This window comes from Magallana gigas, chromosome 7 (assembly GCF_963853765.1).
Source record: "Magallana gigas chromosome 7, xbMagGiga1.1, whole genome shotgun sequence".
NCBI lineage: Eukaryota > Metazoa > Mollusca > Bivalvia > Ostreida > Ostreidae > Magallana > Magallana gigas.
In genome coordinates, this window is record NC_088859.1 from 46,093,546 (window position 1) to 46,119,251 (window position 25,706).

Consider the following 25,706-nt stretch of genomic DNA (forward strand, 5'->3'; position numbering starts at 1 on the left):
AAGGTGCTTTCACCAAATCTATAGAGATTCCAATGGTACATTATGCGTGCTGAGCTCTAATGTGTCCGATATTGGATTGAGCTAACTCTTTCAAAGTCAAATACAGTTTATACTTTGCAATCTGATTGAAATGGCTGTACAACCAAAATACATTTTGAATGATCTTGAAAATGATATTTTTGCCACTGTAGTATCTTTTTATGGCAAGATTTACACTTAAATCTGTTACTATGGCAACAGATTTTCCTTAGAACCAGTTTACATATCTGTATATTTTTAAAAACATTTGATCAATGTGATATGTAATATTTATCTGATATACAAAAAATAAAAATTAGGCAAACATGCACCACAGCTCCCTTTTTTTTATTCATGCCAAAAATCGAAAATTTAAAAAATAGTAGATTAAAGAACACCTTGTTTGGATTCAACTCTCTGATTCGTATTAAATGATTTCAGAGTGTCTTTTTGGTGCAAGATCCATTATTTCTTCTACTTAATGACTATAAAGGAATTATACTGAAAACAAACATTTTCTTAACATTCCATTTGAAAACTAATCCGGATACCTATGATCAATTTAATATCATTTTAAAGAAAGTTCCAGGAATATTCTATATGCAGTTTAGAGAGACTGCAGGCATTCTGGATACATATCATTTGCCAAAAACGGAAAAAACAAACAAACAAAATATTTGCAGCTGGTTTCCTTTTCATTTCATTGAAGAGGGCAGTTCAAAACACGACTTTTCACCGTGTTTATTTTAAAATTAAGTCCCGGTACACCTTATAAAAGCAAGCTATTTGTTATGAAGTTTAACTAAAAGAACTTATATCTCAAATTTTTAAAACTTGTTGGCTTTCATTTAAAAGATCTTGACTTTAACTGTTCTGCACTAAGGCCGATGAAGGGCTTAACGGCTACATATATATATATGAAACTCGGAGTCTCCAGCTTAACATAATGGTTTAGACGTATCGAAAATTTAGTTAAGTTTAGTTTCATGGTCATGTTGTAAAAATTGCATTTTCTGCCACCTGGTAAACTCAAAATCAAAAAAAACAAAATGACAATATTATATTAATAACTTTCTTAAACATTGTTTTTGAAAATTAATATGTATAGTGTTGGTCAAAGCAAATGTACACAGAGATCCACGATGTTCCAGAGCGCTCTATCAAGTGAACAAGTGAGTACATGAATGGGTATCTTAATCAAATAACACAAGGGCACACAAACAACGGTTTGTATTAACTTTATTCATTTATTTGTCAACATCTAAATTTTTTCACCCTATTTGTAGTCGAATTGATGGCACAGTAAGATAGTAAGGAAGGTTTATTACTACAACTATTCGGGAAGAAACATGCCGTTTTTTGCCGGACAGAAATGGATAAAAGCGTCGACGTAAGGTCACTGCCGTAGTTGACCTTGTTATACATCATTATCTTCATTTTCTGTTAGAAGAAGTAAATTTGCCTACACGAAATTTAAAATGCATGTCATGTGGATTCTTTTCGAATCGATTGAATGTGGATGAATATATAAATATGCTGTTAAAGGTTACGGCTAGTGTATTGGAAATAACGCAATCTCTGATAACAAAGCCTTTAATTATTTCAAACTCTTTTACAAAAATAGGCATTTCTCTCTTAGATAAATTACTTTGAAAATTGAAATAGCATTGGGGCTACAACATGAGGCACATTTCTCTATATCTAATAACATGTCCCACCTGTGTTAAATAGGGAAAGAAAACGCAAGAAAAAGCATAAAAAGACGACTTTACTAGAAATATATTACATGACATGTGGTATACTAGTTTCATATTGGATATAAGCCATTCAGCTCCCAAAGGTTACCAATGAGTCGTAATAACGGAACGAAATCAAATTAATTGAACGTAACAAAATGTCCGACCACCAATACAAGGAAATCCGGACGTCATTGAGTGTATTCCCGTGACACGGGAGATTATTGAAGATAAGCATTTCCATCACAACACGATCTAATCAAGATATATACGGCATTCTAGCAAACCAATTATGTAGCCAGTACACACTCTCAACATGCACAGAGCAACCAAGGATCAAACATGTCTAAATGAGGCTATATAAGGAATTTGCTCATCATCTAAAGCAATGACTTTGCAATACATAATATCATTGTTTGAGCTCGTTCGAAGACAGTTATTTGAACATTATTTGGTAGATCGTTACTCTGCACACAAATTCTCCACCATTCGTCCAGCGCCCCCTATCGGCAATCACCTAGCACTTAAAGTCACTATTGGAATGTTACCAAAATGAACGCGTTTTACGCCCTCCTTCTTAACAAGTGTATCGTAAATTGCCGTGTCAACTGTTTCTGAAAGAAATAGCAAACAAAGTCTAAATAACATATTTAATATGTAAATTTAATTCATGATGCAAAATCGGCATAAAATGCATTTTCTTTAATATGCATGTACACGTATCAATTACTTTTTCAAAGCGCAATAATACCGAGATGTAGCACACTTCACTTAGAGGGATAACATTTTATTATTGCCCTCGTGGATAATCAGTATTTCAAATCGCTATGCTCCATGATAAATATGTCTTCCAATTACATGTATACATACTTATATTTAATGTGACACTTAGTTATATTAAAATATAGTGCATTAAGCGCAAAATATATTCCAAAGGATGATATACATACATTTAGTTCAAATACGACTGATAATTTTCAGCGTGAAACACAAAGCACCAATACGAAACACACAGTTAATTGATGTGATTCACTGAATGAAAGCCAGTTGTACACGACAAAGTCAACATCTAAGTGTTATTTAGTGTGCCCTATGAGAGTTTGTCAATATCAACAGAGGAAACGACGTGGTCAGGAATCAACTGTACTACCACATCTAGTAGAGGTTTGCAGTAAAAGCATTCGGATACAAAAAGCTATAATTGTGGAAACAGTGAGAGACATAAAATGGAAGATGTTTAAAGCAGAACATTAGCAAAGCGTTCTGAAAGCTCACACCTAAACATATTTTCTAATCAGACTTGATTTAACGATACAAGTAATGTATTTACATGCACAAAGCATACGCGTTACAAACAGTGAAACTGAACAAGAGTCTATATATAGCGCTTACGTAATTTAGTTAGTTATACACAGTGAAACTGACCTATGGTTTTACCACAGGGGTCTCAAGTGCTGGGATTAGCTTGTGAATGGTACCAGATTGTAATCGTTCTTACAAGTACTTGAAAATCGCCACGTCTTGAAATCTGCGAGTATTAGAATTGCATTTTTTCATTTATAGATATAAAGGACGATTTCAAGCAAGGATTCCGTTAAAGGAATTTAAAAGCTGAGTTATTCATACTCCTAGTACACAAAAAACAATGAAAAAATCGTTTGCTGAGTACGCTGTACTCATAAATATTCAGCACTAGTTCTCCGCCCCTTCTTGTGATTGACAGGTGACGAGCTGGCGTCATCCACCGATTCGGTGGTCGTGTACTGGGAACACCCGTTTCCATGGTGTTTGTCTGTCAGTGCGTAAGTATTAGAGCTATTTCGGAATAATGTGACAGGAAGCCTACCAGGTTTGGATCTGTCCTTGAACTTTGCGCATAATCTGCAGGGACAGCAGCAAAACAGTTTGACAAATCCATGTCTGAACCTAAAAGTAGAGAATAAAAGACGAAACCATAAAATGCCCTAAGACTTGATATGGATATTACCATTTTCATCTTCCATATCAACATCAAATGTGCACTTTATGACAAAAATTATTCAATTCCCCTAAAAAATTAAAGTGGCTCGTACCTAGAATTCATCCAACAGTAGATGATCGGATTGTACATAGAGTTGCTCATAGCCATCCAGTAAATGACGTTATAAACGTTCTGCATGTGTTTCCAGTTGTTGATCTCCGGTTTGGTAGCAGCCAACACAAAGTAGAGATGATACGGCAACCAGCACACAGCAAACGTGACCACGACTACTATCATCATCTTGACTACCTGCTCGGAGTAAAACCAATTCATAGCTTACACATTACTGTGGTTTCATTTATATTGGTCAGTATTTATTTTCGTGGGTTTATTGACAGTTTGTTTAAATGATACGTGAATTTGTGGCCAGTTGTTCTATCAATGAATGTGTTATTAGATATACCGGTAGCACTATGTACAATGTACGTGAACTTCGATGATCAACAACAAAATCCACGAAAAATTGGAATTCAACGAAGTAACTACAATAGTTTGTCCAACATGTTCAGAGATATTATAATATTTTACCATATGATATACCGAGTATTTTACCCACTGAACATTATATTTTCCCCAGATTTTCGGAAAAAACTTATTAGCAGTTACGTTACTTTATCATAATTCACCAAAACATATCGCCTGTTTTAATCTATAAAACGGTTCTAAGTTGATAATAGCAAGAGATCGTTTCATGAATTAGAACTTTGACCACTTCATATTCTAAAATTATTTCTTAATAGGCTTGGTTCAAGTATGTATAGTTATAAATGTTCCTACATCAATAAAATAAGAAGATTAAATAAGAAATAACACTTGATTGATTGGTATCTGTATTCATTTTCAAACATCTATTGGTCATTAAACCAATGAATAACATATATATATATATATATATATATATATATATATATATATATATATATATATATATATATATATAATATACACACACACACACACCCTAGCCGATGTCGCGAGTTAATTTACGTAACCTCTTACTGGGCATGCGTAAGAGTCTTTTCCTTTAGGAATAAATAATTTTCATATAGGATATGTAGAGTTATCGGTACTTCCAACGGTAATTTATCTAGTGGGGTAAATTAAATTTCCTTCACAAAGGAAATCTACATTTTCTGCATTAACTTCCTGTAGAAATACTTAAACTTTATAAGATTTATAATTGCTATGGGATAGATAGAGAAAATATTCAACGATTTTTTATATATCCCACAGGAATATTTTTCTCCTTTAAGAATAATTATCTTGATTTTCATTGATTATTAATATTTAAAGGATAATATCTTTGTCAGGCGACACACACTAGATAAAAATGTTTATATATTATCTAAACAATTATCTATCATTCGACATAGACGGATTTCTATGGAAAATGTGCCCTAAGCGAGTGCAAAAATGTCAATTCAATTATCTGGCTCTGTGATACCTGTATAAATTTATAACTCTAAACACACGAGAAACTACATGTCAAAAAACAATTACCCAAAAGTATGCGCGAATAAGTTGGACTGCTGTTAAAAGAGCATCGAATCAATACGTATTTCCCTATAATTTAAAAGCATCTTCATTGTCGTGAAGCCTGTCATTTTATCTGTAAAATTGCCCTGAATCCAACAAACACCAATTGCATTATCACAAGATCCGGTTTCATTAAATGAAAATACCGATGACTATTTAAAAAAGATGCCTGGCAACAAAATTGGTTAATGTAAAAGTGTACTTGGACTTGATTCCCATTACCTTCCTAGAACATTTGATATTACAGAGAAAAGCGAAACTGGGCTTACATGTCCGAGTAGAAAAGTTGAAAGTCTTGGATATTTTTGAAAATTGCGAATAATCTTTTATCACTTAATTTCTGTATAACGATTCGATATAGTTTGTTTGTTATCAGATCTAAAATTGAATTTAAAGATTTTAAGATGAGGAAAAAAAATATTATTCCCCTGTTCGCGACCATCCTTCATTAAGAAAGTGAAATTGTGTTCTGTAATCTGCTTTTAAAAATAGTAAATCCACGTATTAATCTGTGCAAGTTATTTCCGAGAGAGTGACACTGCTGCTTTAAGCCTTATCAGTCTCAGACGAACGTTAATCTTCTTTGTGGATACAATGCCGATACAGTGTCAGCCAAGAACAGGAAGCGGCCTGTCATCATGCGACACTAAACAGAAACACAACATCGGCGGTTAGAGCCCGGATGTCACCCAGATCGCTTCATTTGCATCATATTAAAGCACGATTTCAGTGAGCGAATAAACAAGAGTTTTAGACAACAAAACAAAATAAGTAAGTCTCTATCGAATCCTTACATGTATCGAATCCTGTGGTAGTGCCATACAAGTATCTGTTTATTCAAATGCTTTCTATACAGGTTATGCGGGAACAAAGACAGCAAACATCGCAGATATTAAATTGCTTTAATTCTCTCCTGCATTTATTGCTACATGTACCTTCATAGCACGTATTGTTTTTTATATTGGAATATATACTATTAAAATTATTTTATCATATCTCGAATATTCGTATAATGCCGTTGTTGTCATGCAGTACGTTACAAAAATGGAAGAGCCATTTTTTCCCATATATGTATATAAAGATTCATACAACAGCTTGACGTATGTCCGTGTGTTTCGTGTTTTGAATATAGCGAAAAGTTTCGATCAATATTACAAAATGTTCATCGCAAAGTAAACATTTAAGGTGGTATGGGAATAGATGTGCTCAATGAACTAACAAAACTCTGCTAAATATTAAGTTTGAAGACATTATAATAGGGTTTGAAGGTCAAGGCCATTTTAAGAAAGTGTAGGCCTTCTTTAAAAAACGAAGAAGCTAAAATATATAAATGTGTAGAAAAATACCCAAATTTATGAATTTATCCTTTACTAAATAATAGTTCATAGCTAACAAACCATATCTCAAAATTTTATGTAGATCTTATGGTTAATTTGTTGTCCATCCGGCCTCCATAAACTGGTTTAAATTTTATATATATATATATATATATATATATATATATATATATATATATATATATATATATATATATATATATATATATATATATATATATATATATATATATATTAATCTGAGAGCAGATACGTACATGACGTGCTGCGCATGTTAACGTTAATTAATTAAGCATTGAATATAAATATAAGCATTAAATGCTTATTTTTGTCTGTCGTAGGTCTTATAACACAACACGCAGTATGATGATTTGTCTGCACCGTTTGGTGTGTTACATATGAACGACGACACCCAAAAATAAGCATTCAATGCCTATATTTACATTCATACTGATTGTCAATTTTCATGAAATATTTGCGTATCTTCCCTTTAAAGCCATTATATACGCGCTTAGTCAGGGATATGAAACATACATGTACATGTAACAGCCATATTTACATGTTATTTAGTTCGCTTCCGCGACTAAAAATATAGTCGCAGAAACTTTTTCAAAAAGAAATCTTTTTTATTGACAAATAGATATGATTTACCGATTGTTCTCCATTCGTAAATATCAAATTGGTATGTAAGTTTTAATGTTTCATTTGATCCTACAATAAAAAAAAATGTACTAAAAACGCGTGATGAGTTATTTTGTGCTTATTGATCATGAATTACTAAGTGTGTTCAAAAGAAATTGAACGTCGCAGATTTCCAATGCAAACATAAAGGGAAATATACACTGAATGTTTATATTAATATTAATAATAATGTTTTTAATTAATAGCTTTTCATTTTATCGTCCTAAATAGTCTTAATGTGTTGACCTAAATATAAAATTAGAATCGTATGTTTAATTTTAGACGGGTTTATTCCAAACAATGGTATGTATTTCCTAGTCGTAAATAAATAAATGAGAAAGATTTACACATATAATATTTGCATGAAGGTTATATCTTAACAAAGAGTAATTAAATTTGGAAAGTAGTTTTCAATTTTTTTTAAATAAAGAATATCAATTATCAATCGTCATTCTTTATTTGGATTTCCTGTCCAATTATTACTAGTATCGAGATTTATTAAGTTGAAAATTGCATGCAAAATTAACTTAAAATAGTTTTGCCATGCCTATTCTAGATGATACAAAAGATTAAAAAGGGCGGATAACTCCGGTCGTTAAGACGAGTGCAACCAACCATTCAGAGGAGATTCACATTACTTTGCTTAAAAAATCTCAAGACTTTCAGGGAAAAACTCTCAATTGAATTGAATTATTTATGCATTTTACTTGCACCATAAGAAAGTTTTAAATAGTTTAGATAAAAGATCACAGCGGATGAGATTTGCGTTTGGTGGGTTATGAAGACATGAACACAAGTCTGTCTGATGAAAAACATTCACATTTTTCTTTTTGCATTTATTTGAAAATTGGCCATAAAAATAGAGAAAATATTTTTTTTCTTATCAGTTTTTTTTATTCGCAAAAGACAAATAATGTTCATGAATTGGGGAAATTTGTCGAAATTACAGAGAATGAACTGTTGAATAAAAGCAAAAACTACATGACAATTTCAAGTTTTAAAAAATTGCTTAATTTATTTAGAGTAAATTTAAACAACAGAACAGATCTGTTGAGAAAATATCCCGCTCAAGTTACGTACAATTTCATTAACTTTGAAGATACGCCAATGAAATATAAAGAATCTTTTAACAAATTGCATTAGTAGTATCACACGTGGAATTTGTTTCATCACAGCAGACAGATAAGCCTTCCACTCTTGAAGAAAGATTTCTTTAACAGTTTAACAGTTGGGGGAACAGCGGACCCGTTGTCTCGTGTGGTGTTATGCAGGCGGCATTTCGCCTATATTTAGGATTTCATGTTCTTGTAAAATAGGAAATCACTGCAATGATTTCGACAAAATGAGATAAGATCTAAACATATTGAACATGATTTCAAGAACTTAATGGGCAAACATAAACGTTACCGTTTTACGCAATTGAGCGCCTTAATGTAATAGTATCTGTCGTTTCTCTATTGTAGATTCTCAAAATCAAATTTTTCTTAATCAATTTTGGTGCCAAATTCTTCCGCCGGTAGCACCAACTGATATTTGTCAATCTCTATTAAACGTTCGAAGAGGCTGTAAACAGAACTTCAAAGATAATTTTGTAAATCTGAGAGGGTAACTTCTTTTTAAATGATGGTATTGTAGAATGATTGTAATTTTTACATTCATTAGGTGAGCCACCATTATGTGAACACTCATTAAATGCAGACCCCAGCGTTCGAGGAATCGATTTCTGGATTTTGGTTTCTTTCCAGTTTACCAAAGAAAATCATATTAAAAACAAATGTTGACATAGATAAAGTTTTCTCTGTTTTTATTTCAATGGTTTAGAAAGTGCTTATAGAAAACACATTAAGTTAGCATTTAGACTGAAGGAGAAAACGATAAGAGGGGATTGGATTCGTGTGATGAACATTGGTTCTAATCACACAGACCCACAAATCGCAACCTAACCGACCATATCTGATCAAAACTCGAGCATATCTTATGCAAAACGAACTCTCAAAAAAGTGAGGATATTAACAATACTGTGTTATCTTGGAAGCATCCTTGAATTCCTGAGCAGTGATATTCCGTCAGATATCCCGACAGATTACGAGCTCTTCCTTATCAACTCTTCCTTTCCTATATATACATGTACGTAAACTTTGTACATACCATATGCTTCCTTTACAAGTACATGACCTGCATATTGTTTCAACAAATACTTTAATTTGATTTGAAAAGAAACCTAGTATCTAACGTTATTTATGTATACATTTTCCGATTAAGACCGAGCGACTTCGCATACCGTTATAGCTATTTTCTTTCCGTCGGAAATCTAATCATGTTGGACCCAAGGCTGAGATACATTTATATGGAATTTCTATAGAGTCCGTGGTCAACTTAGAAGGCTTTTTCTCCTTTCAGTGCCATCAATCATTGTTTAGAAATGCCATAAATGTAAAGATCGACTTTATTACACAAGCAAAATACGAAAAAGGCCTCACCCCGGGATAGTTTATGTCTTTTTATTGAAATCCATAATGGTTGCCCTTTCCATCTGTGAATATAAACATAGTCTTTTGGGTATCTAAGAAGACGACGCGTCCTCTAGTTTTTAAGAGACAGAAGAGTTAAGCTCTTAATCTCGCAGGGCGAGACTTGAACTTCATTACTATCAAAGTACAAGGATAGAAGCCGCACGTATTATTTTATTTTCACTGCGGATTTTATTTTGTACATAATGCAATCTGCACCGGGACTGTTCTTGATGACCGAAGCAGAGAATCTCTTGAGACTTTTAGGTTTCATCAAAATAAACAAGATAAACTGTTAAAATTGAGCAAACGCTAAAACATAAGCAAGGCAAGTGCTTCAATGCAATTAATTTCTAAGCAGTCACCTCTGATGAAGGTTGTCTGAATCCTTGCTGAATTATCCACTTCAATTCTTCATTGTTTGTAAATAATCACTTTCCAAAGATTCTGCATTTCAAAGTAGAGAGAGAGAGAGAGAGAGAGAGAGAGAGAGAGAGAGAGAGAGAGAGAGAGAGAGAGAGAGAGAGAGAGAGAGAGAAAATCCTCCAACCGACTAGTCTACTAGTCTTCGAAGTTAAAACAAGATCAAAGCTTATAAACCTTACCAGATAAAGCCTCTTAAAAATATGAATGACTTAATATTGAGTTTCGGGTTTTTTTTTTTATCTTGTCTTGTGATGTGTATTAGTAACAGACTTTTTCTCCTTCATGGATTATTGTTTGGGTATCAGAAACACAGCAATTGCTGTTTGATAGTTCCTCGAACGAATCGTGTGCCTCATGCATGTTTGGTGCGATTTAAACTTCTTGTATACAAAATAGAATCAAATAATCTGATATAAGTGATCGATCAGACCAAACTTCAAAAAAACCTAAGAATATGACGCTCAAATAACTTCCGGCGGATGTATGTTGTAGACTTGCATCGGTATCTTTCGATTCCCTAAACTTCGGAACCTTAATTCTATCTATCAATGTCTATGAGGAAATGATGACGACTGATATCCAAAACACATATTACTTCGGTGTTTTAGTGCCTTTGGGGGTGGAAGTAGTAATGTTAGGAATAACAAGCTGATGCCCGTCCATTGCCACGTGACTTACCCGTCTTTTGGAGCGAATTCTTTCGTACTGGACAGGGGTGTTCTCCCCGATGGCCCGGCTCCCCCACAACTCGAACCCGACCCTGGCGTAAGTCACCGTTAAGGTCACCAAGGGCAACACGTACGTCACGATCAGAATCAGCAAGTTATACCTGAAGATAGAGGTCATGTAAAAGATTAGCAATCTCCATCAAAGAAAATAGTTCTTACCAACTCCACATATGATGTCTTGCAGCAGTAATCTTTATCGAGAGAGTTTAAACTAAACGCTTTATAACGAAAACTAGAAGTTATCGCGGACAGATTGTTGGCACAATGTCGCGTTCCTTACACTTTTGCTCGAACTTTTTTCGGAATATGTACACTTCGTGCCGCCAAACCATTCTTATCCACGAGAGTTTTATTTCCTTAAAAAGATAAAATTGTGTTACGAGTTTGAGCAGCTACTGTACATACCTAAGTTCTGTTCGTTAAGTTGTTAAGAGAATGCTTGAAACTAACCTGGAAGAGTTAGTTGCTGAATGACTTCTTATATATGACGTTAGTATCACATTTCTTTATGTTTTTGGTTTGATTGATTGTTTGTTTGATTGAAATCATTTCACCGTAAGTGTTCAATCTGTCGTTTGAATCGGTGACATCGTGACCGCCAATACACGCCTTGTATCATTGCACTCATACCAATAGCTAGCATACACCTTTGTGTAATTTTGCACACCGTATATGCATTTAATATTGGCCCGGGGGTTACTCTTTGAACAAACCTTAAATCTACACCTTACATATAAGCTTTTATCTTAATGTTGGTGCGTTTGTTGTAGTGGTTATTTAAGTTGATATGAATGCACATTCGAGTTTTTCCCTGTTATTTCAGAGTTCAGTGGTAATGGTTCTCGGTTTCTGTTGTTCCACTTATTGCTGAAAACATACTATAATAAGATGAGGGGACTTTCCACCCTTTACTGCATTTAAGTATTTCATTTACACAAACATATCAGTTCATAAACAAATTAAGACGCAAAGATTTCCTAAATAGAGTTTTGAAAAAAGATGCTGTTAAGGGATATCCAAGAAGACATCAACATACAGACTCAAATCCAGTCTCATAAAATATTTCGAAAATTTTCGTTCCAAAAACATTCCCTGTGCTGTAGAGTGACGACGTTGCACATAGCGTATTATGCAGTAGATCAAGCAAAACGAAGCAATTGTTAGGAGACCGATAATAATTACCACTTATTGGGATTTATTATCGCCTATTTGCCTTTCTTACAAGGGTCTACAATATGATGCAAACATTATGCACTCTATAGGAACTATAAACGTGTTCGATGTGCTCGTGAAGTATGGCAACCCTCTCTATGCAAAATAATTCGGATTATTTTGCAATTAAAAAAAAAATATTTCACTGTTGAGTTTAGTTTCTTAATTCCTCCTTTTAATATTTTTATAGTGCAGGTTTCAAGATTTGACTGCCACATGGGTATATACATATTCTACAAGTAGTCATATATACCCATATGGCAAATTGAGGACCGATCGATTTAGACATTCATATACTTTTATGAATTTATGTCAGCTATGAATTGAAATTTTAATACACCCATCATCATATTTTTAAGTGTTTTTATTTAAATTAAACTTCTTATGTCAGGGGCATGACCCTTCCTTTGAAAACCATTGGAAGTCATTATCCTGGAATGCTGTTTATTAAATGGTATACTAAGAAAAAGCTTTGAAGACAGCGATGAACATGAAAACATAACATCTTGAAAAATGTCGAAAACAACAGAACTTTAATTATGATCAGAAAGCATAAGAGCCCTTTGTATAAATTTTTCATACAGTATACACAACCATTTTGATTGACATTAATAAAAAAAAATCTTTTTACATTCTAGCACGCACATCAATGATTATTCGTCATTTTAAATACTACTGATTTATATGATAGAAATTGTTGTTATTTCATGTAAAAATAAAGACGATATTAAGAGCCAAGAAACGTATGGAAAATCGGGTTAAGTCACATTTTGGCTCTGGTTAATAAATCATGGATTCCGGAAATTCACCCCCAGTAGAAACACCCAGATCAGAATTTTCATGTAAGAATTTTGTTTTTGAGTTGTATCATTATTTATTCTTTTTTGATTTTGTCTTTCAAAACGTGGGTGTCAAATTTGGTAGAGTCGCGCACGCTTTATTCCAAGTTCCGGGAAAATAAGGAAAATCATGATGTAAAAAAATTATTGTATGTCACAAAATAAATGATGATTCCAGTACATATTGGAAGAAATAACCCAATTACGTGCATGTTTAAGAAAGTCGGTAATTTTTTCTTTTGTTTAAAAACCCATCACAGATTTTTTGTGTGCATAAAAACCTATCATATTACAACAACGTTTGAAATGAGAATCTGATGTTGTTAAATATTGATCCTCCATAACTGGTTACCGACCAGGAATCTTTAATTATTGTGTAAACAGATACGAAATGTGCAGCGCAAATAGAAAACTGCACGGCTTAGTTTTTTCTTCGAGATTTATTTCAAAGACTGTGGCACTAATTAGAGTTATTAGTAAACATATTCCGGAATAATACGAGGAACAAGTTACGTTAACACGCACAGACCGTATTCTAGAATCAAAGGAACCTGCAACGGTCATTAGGCAGAATTTTCTTCGGTTTCAAAGACTAAAATTCGACTTAATTCGGGTCCGTGGCGTGTTCGAAGACAATGAGGTAGTGCTAAGAAACAAGAACAAAAATGCTTCTTTGTGCACAGAACCTAATTAAAATCTTCCTGGAACGAGCCCGCTCAGATCTAAGAGGCGAAGAAAAACAGCAACAAAATGTTGACTTTCTTATCCGAACTATTATAAAGCCATTAACCGCCGATCAGATAACAAATGGCAAAGTGATAGTATAGAAATGGCGAGCGGATTTGGTGAGTGGATAATGGCATGGACTTAATAAATAGACAGCTTCTAATCTCTCTAATATGAAGACTGCATGGGGGACACTTTCTATAACAAAATTCTATATTGTTTTATCTAAAACGAGTTTCAAGGTTTTAATTCAATCACGTTCATTTGTATCGAATTTTACAAATACATGTTCAGACAAAGTTCTTGCAAATGATACATTCCTCCTCTCAACATGGCAGAATAAATACGAAAGCTTCATTTGTTTTTTTACGGCTATCAGCTTTAATAACTACAATAAAAGTAGTGTTTCTTTTGGTTCGATTCCGAAATTTGTATCATACTTTTTTAATATATTTTATAGATAACTCTAATATTTTGAAATTGATGGGTTTTAAAAATAACAGATGTAAAAATTTCCCTAGTCGCTTCAATTCAAAAGCCCATTTAGTTTGACGCATATCGCGGTATTTGAATTGATATCAATGTGGATAAATATCTATATCGTTCGTCATAACAAAAGTTCCAAATTTTGCGAAGATAATATGTGCCATATGTTGGAACGAGATCGGCCTGTAGTTTCTGTTATGTCACTCCGATATTTTATTCCTGAGAGTTAGGAAAACAGATAACTCTTACAAATTGGACAACCCATTAGACATTTAAAGGAATTAGACAACCCATTAGACATTTCAAGGAATTAAACAACCAATTAAACATTTTAAGGAATTAGTTCATGGTCTCCTTTCATTCAGGTTTGCCAACTGTTTGTATCATCAGTTACAATTAAGATTTTCCCATTATTTTTTTTAGAAGTAGACGGTTTATTGTGAGCTCGATGATTGGACCTGATGGCGAACGATTAGCAACGGTAGCGAGCCGAGCGGATAATGTTTGGTCTCTTTACGATTCCCTGTTTTAGCAAATACTAAAAAACAAATACCCCAGAGCCAACGGCCAATATTGAAGACTTGTGTCTTCTGAGTGTGTGTGACGCTTCTAATCTCGGGGCTTCAGCTTCCATTAGGGTGCGGAATTAGACGTTCTTCTCGCTAATCACGTTACGTCAATGAATATTCATAACGGTCATAAAGGGACGGAACTTTAAACTGTTTATGTATCTGATGTTTTGCAATTAGGCATATATAATCCTGGCATGTGTATATTTCTGAGATTGCTTGCATAATTGTTTATTTTCATTATGTTCGGAATGCAAATTATAAAGGAGCTAGCTAAAATTCCAGCCTCACAACAAAGAGGCTGATTACGGTTTATTATAAGTTTATGGTGCATATCTAAGACCATGTTATGGTTAATAAGCTGCTTTATTTACCAAAAACTATCTCCCAGATTTTGTTTGTTTTCGATTCTTCTGATGAACGCCGTCTCGGATCGACTTTAAGCCGTTCACCTTGAGGAGTCTTACTCAGAGCTGCTCAAATTGCTTTATCTACACATTGTACGTGATGAAAGTTTCATTAACTGACGCCTTTCTATTTTGATAAAATTTGAAAAAACAACCCTTAAAAAACATTTTCCAAGATCAGTAAAATGAACGAACCCGAAGTCTAACTCTTGAGACCAATCCAAGAGACAGATGACCCTGTCGTGGTATTTCTCAGTTTTTCCGTAGATGAGGTTAGGGATGGCCAGTACAATGGAGACCTGCCAGATTACAACAATGGCTAGAACCACGCGCACCGTCAGGCGCGGTCTCAGGGGGTGGATGATGGCCAGGTACCTGCAAGAAGAAAAACACACCTGTCTATTAGCTCAGACATCCATAAAATACTAACATGTATATCTCAAGTTTTAAACGTATCATCAATGTAAGATACTGTTCCATAAAAAGTTAACTTCTTTCTACAAATATGTTTTTTTTCCAATTTGTTGAAACTATAAAACTACAAGGATAATGAATATTTTTTCTCATTGTTCGTGAGCTTTTAAATTAGGTGCGGCAAACCATTTCCAGACTATTTAGAACTATATTATTGGTTGACCTTTGTCATGAATAATAAGAATGTGAGTACTTCCGAGATTACATAATTTGTCGGAAATGCAAAAAGTACATGCAATCTGACTGCCTCGAGACTTTGATGACGAAGGAACTGACGTCAGTTTTATTAAGTTCCACGAGTGTCCTTCAGGATCAACTCAAGGTCGGGATTGTATGAGGAAACAACCTTATTGCCTGTTTTGCCAAGTATTGATTAACTTTAAAGCGTGAGATAATTTGAAATGATTGAAAATTTGTTCTTCTTATTCCGCGACGAAATCTTAATGCGTACTCGTACAGTGTATATGCAACAAATTGTATTGATAGATACTCAATATATCGTTGTTCAAATTCCTTAAAATGTACAAGAATAAGATATTTCTTTTCAGTCTATTAACCTCTAAACAATCTATAGTTTTTGTACAATTGCACAATGATCATTTATTATTCAATTATTAGTGAACTTTTCCTTCTTATTGTCCAGCTATTTAGAAAACATGCTACGTCTAAATGATAAAAGAAAGTTAACTTATAAACTTATATATAAGCCTATCAGTAAATTTTAATAACGTAATTATAATGAATGATGAATTAATTAAAGATTTACTGCTCCATGTTATTTATTTAAACAGCAAACAACTATACGGTGTTTTTATTAACAAACGATGTCAACAAAGATATCCTATATATCCTTGTTTAAAATCCATTTTAATTCTTCGGTCTCTTAAATATCACTAAGAAGTGATTGTTTGTAAAACACATTTCCGTTCATTATAACAAGTTTTGTAACAATGACAGGTGCTTCTAATTACCAGTCTACTTCATGTTATACATTTAAGAGGAATAAATCTCTTCAAGGCAATTGATTGAAACTAGTTTAACAGCCTTTACTTTTTCCCGAAGAGATAAATTACTATGATAAAGTAGCTAACTAAAATACAGACTTTTGCCAACTGCTACGTGTAAATTTAACTCTTGTTTTAGCAAGGTTCTTTCGATCGCGGGATGATGAAACAATGTTTCTTCACTTCTCTCCCGTGAGGGGATTCGTTTTTCAGGGGCACGGTGAACTCAGTTTTAGATAACAGATAAGATATTACATCTAAAATGAAATGCCAGATAGCCGTGTCGGAAATTTGAGGAAAAAAAATTCTTATACCAAAGCCAGGCACGGAGAATCACATTAAAGATATCAGACGTCTTTGGAATGGCCTCCGTACGATTTTCACCATGCAACTGGCACCACATTTTTCCTTCACATTTTGATTAAAATAAACTGAAGACAGAATAAAATCTCAATATTGTGTATAAAATAAGAGGGGAATGGTCGACCTTAATGGTGTGAGTAAATTGAGAAAAACGACCTGAAAAAGGTTCAAAACATCTCCATGCGTATATACATGTATCATGCATAGAAATTTAGTAGAGTAAATAAAGTCAGATGCCTCCTTTTGATTAATTTATTAGGATGCGACGCACTCTAAGAAACCACTAATAGGCCATAATATCTGTCCCCTTAACGACTGATCCACGTGTCGGCCTCCCCTACCGCCACTATTCACCGACCATTCCCCGCGCAAGGATCACAACACGTCCCTGGTCATGGAGTCATTAGTAAGCTGGAACTAATTCACTCTGTCCCGGTCAACGCTCGAGAGTGCATCCTCATGCATATGTAATGGTCTTTTATTTTGTGTCTAATAGAGCCAACACTCCTCTTTAGATGTCGTAGACCGATTAAAGGGGGGTAGTGCGGACAATGACGACACCGAGAGAACGCTGAAGCTGAGGGGGTCATTCTACGATTGATTGAGCGGCGAGAGTAAGAGAGATTCCTGTTGAGTGTTTACATCACTGTGCAATTGCCATGCCATTCAACTTAACAGATACATTCAGAAAACTCCATCTTATTTACATCTACAAAAAGTTTCCGATTCTTTAAATTCTTAATAAAACATCCTGCATCTTATTCTCAAGAACAAAAGGGTTTTTTGGTTTTTTATTTACGATCTTGAAAATTGAAATTCATGACATTTTTAAATGTGTTCGGTGCAAATCTTTTATTCAAGTACCATCTTGATCAAGTATCGCAAAAAATGATATACAAATAAATGCAACAGTTTTAAAAAAAAAAATTCAAGCTAAAGAGTTATCAAAATATTTTTTTTTAATCTCCGAAATCATCTCTCCATACACTTACCGAAAAATTCCAAGAACATTTATTTTGTATTGCTATGGTTCGTAGGTTTAATGAAATATAAGCTATTTAGTTAAAATTACAATAGCTGTCCTAAAATTACAACTCATTGATGTTTCAAATTCCTGTTGCTTTACAAAGATGGATAAAAATTTGTTTATTTTCATAGCAACATCTCTATATTTAATACCAATGTTCAAATGTATAACGTCTACATTTGATTTCACAGCTATACTGCAGTAGTCAAATATTCAAACTCTCTCATATCTATGTTTCTAAACATGATAAACAGTTTTTGGGAGTTGGTTTTAATGAACTCTCCTTTGCAGTTACTCTGGCAAACCGAAAGTGAAACAGTGTTTGGACCTAAGCACAAATCATCACCGCTGAAAGGACTTAGTTCTTGAAAATAATAGAAAAATTCGATGTAATGTATGCTGAAGCATTGTTTTTCAAGAAAACTTATCTATAAACACTTCGAAAATAGTCAGATTTTATATAATACGAACAATTTAGATATTTTTGTAGTCTCATGTATTCCTACGCCAGAGTTTAATATAGTCTCGTTCAACCAAACGCTCGGCTGTCTCCGTAAATCTCCGACAAGCAGAGATGCTCTCTTGCTTTTCGGAGCGTCTGGTTAAACGAGACTAGAGTTCGATATCAATAGAACTTGGATCCATACAATTTTTAGAATTGTTTTAATTACTAATATATAGTTTGAAATCTATCTTTAAATATTACACAACATGATTCATATTGGGTTTCTCGAAATTTTTGTTTGAAAAGTCTAAAAATTCATATTATAAAAAAGTGCGCAATTCAAATACAGACTTAAAACTAATTGCCATGCAAAATAAGTTGATTTTAAAATAAATGATAATCGATAAAATCAACTCCCGTCAGTACTTCAGTACTTTGATTAAGTTTTGGAAACTTAATGAAAAAATCTTGAGTTTTTTTAAATGAAAAACACTGTATAAATACTTTCACGGTATATCACCAGGTTTGCATTAGAACACGGGGAAGGGAACAGAAAGAGTGGGTATCAATCCCACCCTTCTTTTTTTTTTTTTTAATTTTTCATAGACTTTTGATTAAAATAAAAAATGTTTGGCAATTTGGCTTCTTTCTTCAAACAGGAAATCGTGCTTTCCTTTTTGAAAAAGTAAAAATACATATGTACATAAATATTTTCAGATTTGTTTTAATTCTATATAAAAAAAACTTTTGTTGAGATAAAAGGCTAAATGAAATTCGGGATAATAGTTCCAAGAAATCGCTCAGGCGACGCGTGCACTAATGAGACACGCGCCGCCACGTCAGGGCCTGGTAGCGAGGGAAAGGGCCCGGTGGCTCCCTGACTCAAACAAACCGTGAAGCGATCTAATTTCTGCAATTGTGTGCACTTTTTCGATAAACATGAGGTTTTCATCGCTTTCCTGATTTTTTGGGAGGGTGAAGGTTGCAGGAAGATTTCGGTTTACAAATTGTTTTACAATTTGTACAGACTTTTTGTTTCAATACACCGCGATTTAATTAATGCAATGATGTGCTGCATGTGCGGTTAAGCTGATGGTGCTGCTAACAATGGATGGGTGTATCCTGAAGCATATCAGACCAACACGTTTCTTCTGCAAAGACTTATGGCAACGCCGCTACCAACTTTCCTTATCTTATTGTCAGCCTCAAAGCTGAGGTTATACTTAAAAACTATGTCCTTGTCTTTTGGGGTATTAAGTTGTAAACAACAGTTTTTCTCAAATTTAAACGTTATTTTTACGTTTATGATTATACCAACGTTTACATAAATATCATCAGCAATACCTCTGTTAAAATCTATTAATAACTTTTCTATCATTTTAATTTAAATCTCATATAAAATATCTAGGTCCGACGCAAAAACATTTCTTTTTCATTATTGAAGGATGACAGGTACCCGATAGGTCATAACAAATGGCGAACAAACCGTGACCATGTCTAGCAGAATATTTGAGGTTTAATTATTGAAAACTACCTCGCCATTTTTATTTTACCTAAAAACAAGCATATAATCCTAATGAAACAATATTGCATAGGTACCTTACCCATTGAAAAAAGTACATATGCATTTGTCCCTTAATACGTTATGAAATCTAAATCTTACACCATTTCTACACCAATATCATCCGAAACAACATAATACAGGCAATTATACTGCAACATTTGTAATTAAAACAAACTTTAGGGTTCCGACTTCTACTACATTATAAAAAAATCAAGTTTTGTCTGTCCAAATGATGCAATTCCATTACTTAACGATTACTTGCTAAAGCGTTATACATTTTCCATTTTAAACTAAACTTGAATCACTACAAATAAATAGATGCCATTAAATATATGTAAAAATGTATATAAGAAGTATCTATATCTCGAAATCGGGTAAATATTTTTGATGAGCTGGGCTTACAACTTAAACTGGCATCACTTATACTTTACCCTGTTTTATTCTCAAAATTGACAAATAAGACTTTTGGCTGTTCTTGATTTCAGCGGTAAAATAAAGATTAGACATAAGAAATTATCGACATTTAATTAATGAGTGCATAGAGAACAAGGTGCTCTTTACATTAATTACTGACACAAGTGTAATTTTCTTATATTAATTCTCTACTATTGAAACCTGACAAGTAATCATAAGGCGCTCTTCGATATGATTTTGAACCGTCTGCTTAGAAATGTTTCTTTTGGCATTTTGCACCCACTGCTACAAGGTATTAAGAGAGAATTCCAAGAGAATGTAATTCCACAGAAAACTGTTAATATCTATAGGTTGTAATGATATTCTTATGTTGTAGACGGCAACATGCATATCAGTATCTTCCAAACTTGAATATTTTTTTTAGTTTTTTGTGCTAGTTGGTATGTTAGAGTCTCATGCTATGACGAGCTTTCAAAGATCCTATTTAGTTTCGCTTCTATTGTCTGTTAGGGTATTGACGATAATAATCATTATATCAGTAAATCCTGTATTCTCTGGAGTAATCAAGCAAACAAATATTAATAAGAATTAATATTAAGAATAAACTAGAAAAAGGTCTGATCTATAGAGAGATGGTATTATGGCATAATACCTTGCTTTATTTGAAATAATTAGCTCCGAATACCCATGATCAATGTTTCAAATCTATCAAAGGCAACTCTTACGACCACTGACCGAGTTAATTATTTTACACACAGATCAGAGGAACTCTTCAATCAAGAAACAATGTATCAAGAATGACATATGTTTCACCCAGAGCCCAAATTTGTGAATTCTTAATATATACGGGTTATACAAATTCAATAGAGCAGCGACATCTCTTCATCTTTTGAGCAATTAATGTCACAGTGATATGAATGCTTCCTCTTTGGCTTTGGGTGAAAGTGTTCGATTTGACGCGATCAATACAGAAAACTTTATGATAGGAACCTATAAAACTTCACATATATAGTTCAGACAAACAAACATACTCGTTGTTAAACGCCTTGCTCTTTATTTCCATACAGTTCGACTTTATCTTTTTAGTGATTTGTTTATTTATTGTATGGTGGATCTACGAGCAGCCTTTTTATGTTGCGTTCTAAATAATTTCCATCATAGCCGTGATTTACGCTACTTAAACATACGGGAACCTCATCACTGCCACGGTTCTCTCATTGGTGCCGTGTATACGGAATTCTCAGACATCGCAAACCTCGTCATTAGCCGTATAATGTCCAGGATTTCATTCTCCTCTAACACAAATATATGAGTTTTTCCCAATGAATCTATACTACTATATTAAAATAATAGACTCGAATATTTGAGCTTTAATACCGATAAATCGTAAATCGAGACACAGTTAGATTATTCCAACTCAGCAGAGTGTAGTGAAATTAATAGCATTATTGAAGGCTTAAAGCTTGGATATGCAAATGTCAACAATATACGGTGTGTCGATGTATCTTTTTCTTAAATGTCCTATATCAAATGAAATGTCAACCCGTGCACGCACGGGTCAAAGTCTAGATATATATACTAAAACGCTTGTATGATACCGAATCAATTTTCTGTACAGATTGTCTGTATTTTTAGTATTTCAATTTTACGTTTTCTTAAATGTTTAGAAAATGATATCAATATGCTAAAATTGGAATTTTAAAACATATGAAATATTAACAAAAATAAACACAACCAAATTTCAAAAAAACAACGGGCGCGATCTATATGTATATATAATTGGTTATTCGATAAATATTTGATACCTTCGTCACTTTTTTTTTTAGTTTATCGACATCAGCAAGTCTTCATCATTAGTAACTGTAAATATCTTCAGGGTTATTTTTTTGTCTAGATGGTAATTGAATGACCCTTAAAACGAAGTACAGAGAGATTTCGACTTCTACCCTGATGAGCGATGCTGAACAAGGATTTCCGTGCTTACATAAGAGTATCCAAATTATCTGATATCAGAGACAGCAACCTGTATAGGCGCCACTTTGCGGCGAATGGATGTTGATGTGCGAGAAAGCAACAGTTCCTGTCAGTAAACCAACTAACACCGACCATTGCTAATTAATTAGGTAATTAATATGGATTCATTGGGTGCCAAATTATTACTCAGATATGAATAGAGAAGGACAAAGATGTGCAAAATTACATAGAAAATCAGGTTCTCTTTTCAACGTTGATCATTAACAATGTCGAGGGCATTTCTATCAAAATGAAATCGTCAATTTTCTCCCATAGATGGAAATGGTAATATACTGTTATAGGGATTGGTCGCCTTGTGTTAGCTTAGTTTCTATTCGAATTGAAATTGCTGAATTGAAGCATGGGCGTGCTAAATATTTTTGCTAGGTTATCAATGTAGTTTTTATTATGAATAATTTAAAGAGACGTTATTCAAATACGTACATGATTAAAAATGGAATAGTATCTTTAAAAGTGAAAACCAATGTACCAAATTTCTAAAGTCTCTCGAGGAATCTTATAAAGAGGATATGGGATTTAAAGACATTATATATTCATAGCCGCAGCAATTGAAGTCATATTTGCTAATTGTATTTTACATTGAACAGTCTATTGTCATTTTTTAAAACCAAATTATTTTGAGTTATATTAATCCCGGAAATATCATGGTGTCCTGTTTGGTGCACAATTCAGACAGTTTGATTAAAAAAACAACTTTGGGACGGGTTATTACATTAGCCAACTAATCGGTACGTAATCGCCATCTTTGGTGCACCAGCTGCTTATAAAACTAAATACGACACTGGTCAACCCCAGGGGATACAATTAGTATACCAAAGCCAACGTAATTGTCCATACATTATAGCACCGGACGATAACGTTCCGGAACGACTTCTAAGAGTTTTTGACACCTATCGTTTTCATCTATTATATCAAAACCATTTTATCTATATGTCGTATATATTTAAATCAAACAAATGCCTTATATGTATATTTCGACATCTTTCGTTTTGATCTATTTTATCAAAACCATTTTTATATATATATCGTATTTATTTAAAGCAAACAAAAGCATTATATGTATATTTCGACATCTTTCGTTTTGATCTATTATATCAAAACCATTTTATCTATATATCGTATTTATTTAAATCAAACAAATGTTTTATTTGTATCTGATTTGTGTTAAGTTTTATTTCAAGGATTCAAACCTGCTTTAAAACTTTTTAAAAAGTGTAAAAGTATATAAAAGTCTAACGGGTGAAAAATAAATTGAATTTCTAGGGATCTAGCCAAACACTTTTTAAATTCTGAGAGTGCTGCAACTTATCTATATTTTATACTTAACTGCGATAGAATCTACCAGGATGCATACTTATCTTCAAAGTTGCATAATGTGTTTTTCCGATTCCTTTGAATCTGCGCGATTTCTATTTTATTGGCGGCATTTTAATGACTTTTCTAATTTCATAAATTTGATCATTTTGCTTGAATTTTTGTGTACTAATAAATCGAGATGTCTTTCACGGCCCACTTATTTTGATAAAATGCAAGCTAAGAGTTCGAGTCCTGTTTTATGCTAGTTTTTAAAATAAAAATAATATGAATTGGTTGCAAAACCAATATAGGAAAAGAAGGAAAAGAACTCACCTGTCAATCGCTATGGACATAAAGGTCAGTACACTGGCAGCCAGAGTGCTAACATTAATAAAGTTGGAGAATTTACAGTAGATCTCGCCGTACCACCAGTCCTGATAGATCAGAAAGGTGGACACAAACGCCGTGTTAAACAGCGATATCAGCGTGTCCGCAACCGCCAGATTGACCAGGAAGTAGTTCGTGAATGTCCGCATCCGCTTGTGGGCCATGACAATCCATATCACCGCAAGGTTACCACCGGCCGCCACCACAATCATCACCACATACATTGTGATAAACAGTATTTGCTGCCACACTGGCATCGGAATAAACATTTCACTTGGTCCAGCTTTTGTTGAATTGTTCCCCTCCATTTTGAGAATTTTGTTTATGAATGTTTCCCGTTCTTTCCAAATATGTTAACTTTTACTTTTTAAGACAGCGACACAATGTTCTAGGAACATTAGAATCAACGACAACGTTTTCATTTTCAATCTGAGTACACACCAAAGTATACATCTTCAAAGCAGTTAACGGGGATTAAAGCGCCACAGGTTACATCTGTTATATCACCTCGTGCAAAAGATAGCTGTAAACGACGGCGCGTCCGTACTCCTCCGATGAATGAGCAGCGCTTTTCTTCTCATTGGTTGATATTGAGGCTGACCGCGTGCGCAAACGGTTTCTGTATCAAACCTTTGTTAACGATCCATCGTAATCACTTAGAATCTTACGTTATTACATTCACAACAAAAAGACGTCAGATTAACCACGCAGAGGCCAAACTGAAACCTTCACGACATTTGTATCGTAAGATTTACACACATTTGACAGTAGAGTTTATGAAATCGTGCTTATGTTTCGCTTACCTATCTCGGAACTGAAATGTTGCGTTTAAATCCTAATTGAAATTCAAAAAATTCGAAAATGGTAAAAGGGACCATATTTGGTAGTTAAAGATCCAAATGTAAAGAAAGACATACCGGGTGAATTCATAAGTAGACTGCATGTCATATATATATGCCTAATCCACTAAAAAGCCACTTTACTCGTCGTATTGGGTGAAAATACGCCCCTGTTCGTCAATCAATACACAACATGCTTTTCCCCCTATTGTTTGCATCCGTTAACAAGCATGCATGAACTTTTTATGTTAACCTGCTGGTCTCGTTATGACCAACTACATGTAATACATCTTAATAAATATTCACATGACAATGTACCATCCCCCAGCGTATCACCAGAGCATGATTTATGATGCAAATTTTTTCCATCACTCGAAAAAATTTCATAGTTAGTTTGTGTGTCTATATTGTATGCTCTTTGGTACTTGCAATTTCAATACTGGTACTAATATGTCGTCCTTCCCTCTTCCTTCCAATCTAAAGCATGAAATGATAAAGTAAGACAAAAAAGTGGAGGTCTGTGTTTTAATCTTTTTTTTCTCTTTCTCATAGGCCTGTATAACAGAGCCTAATGAGATATAAACTAAGTGACACACGGCCGAGACGGGCACCTGTCGCTTGCTATATA

General features: G+C 33.8%; 1 protein-coding gene across 5 annotated transcripts; it reads right to left on the reverse strand.

Moving 5' to 3' along the window:
- Positions 1 to 1,768: 1,768 nt before the first annotated feature.
- LOC105348651 (tachykinin-like peptides receptor 99D) lies at positions 1,769 to 25,067 on the reverse strand. Of its 5 annotated transcripts, XM_011458187.4 has the most exons (7): positions 24,186 to 25,067; positions 15,427 to 15,606; positions 10,943 to 11,093; positions 3,827 to 4,023; positions 3,601 to 3,680; positions 3,180 to 3,282; positions 1,769 to 2,368 (listed from the first exon to the last, which is right to left on the reverse strand). In XM_011458187.4, the coding sequence occupies exons 1-6, from the start codon at positions 24,545 to 24,547 to the stop codon at positions 3,215 to 3,217; spliced, it is 1,038 nt and encodes a 345-aa protein (XP_011456489.1). In that variant the 5' UTR covers positions 24,548 to 25,067; the 3' UTR covers positions 1,769 to 2,368; positions 3,180 to 3,214. The 5 variants fall into 5 exon arrangements, 4 of the variants coding, with proteins under 4 accessions (XP_011456489.1, XP_011456488.1, XP_019918045.1 ...); XM_011458186.4 differs by lacking the exon at positions 3,180 to 3,282; XM_020062486.3 differs by having other exon boundaries at positions 1,769 to 3,282; positions 24,186 to 25,066.
- Positions 25,068 to 25,706: the final 639 nt, after the last annotated feature.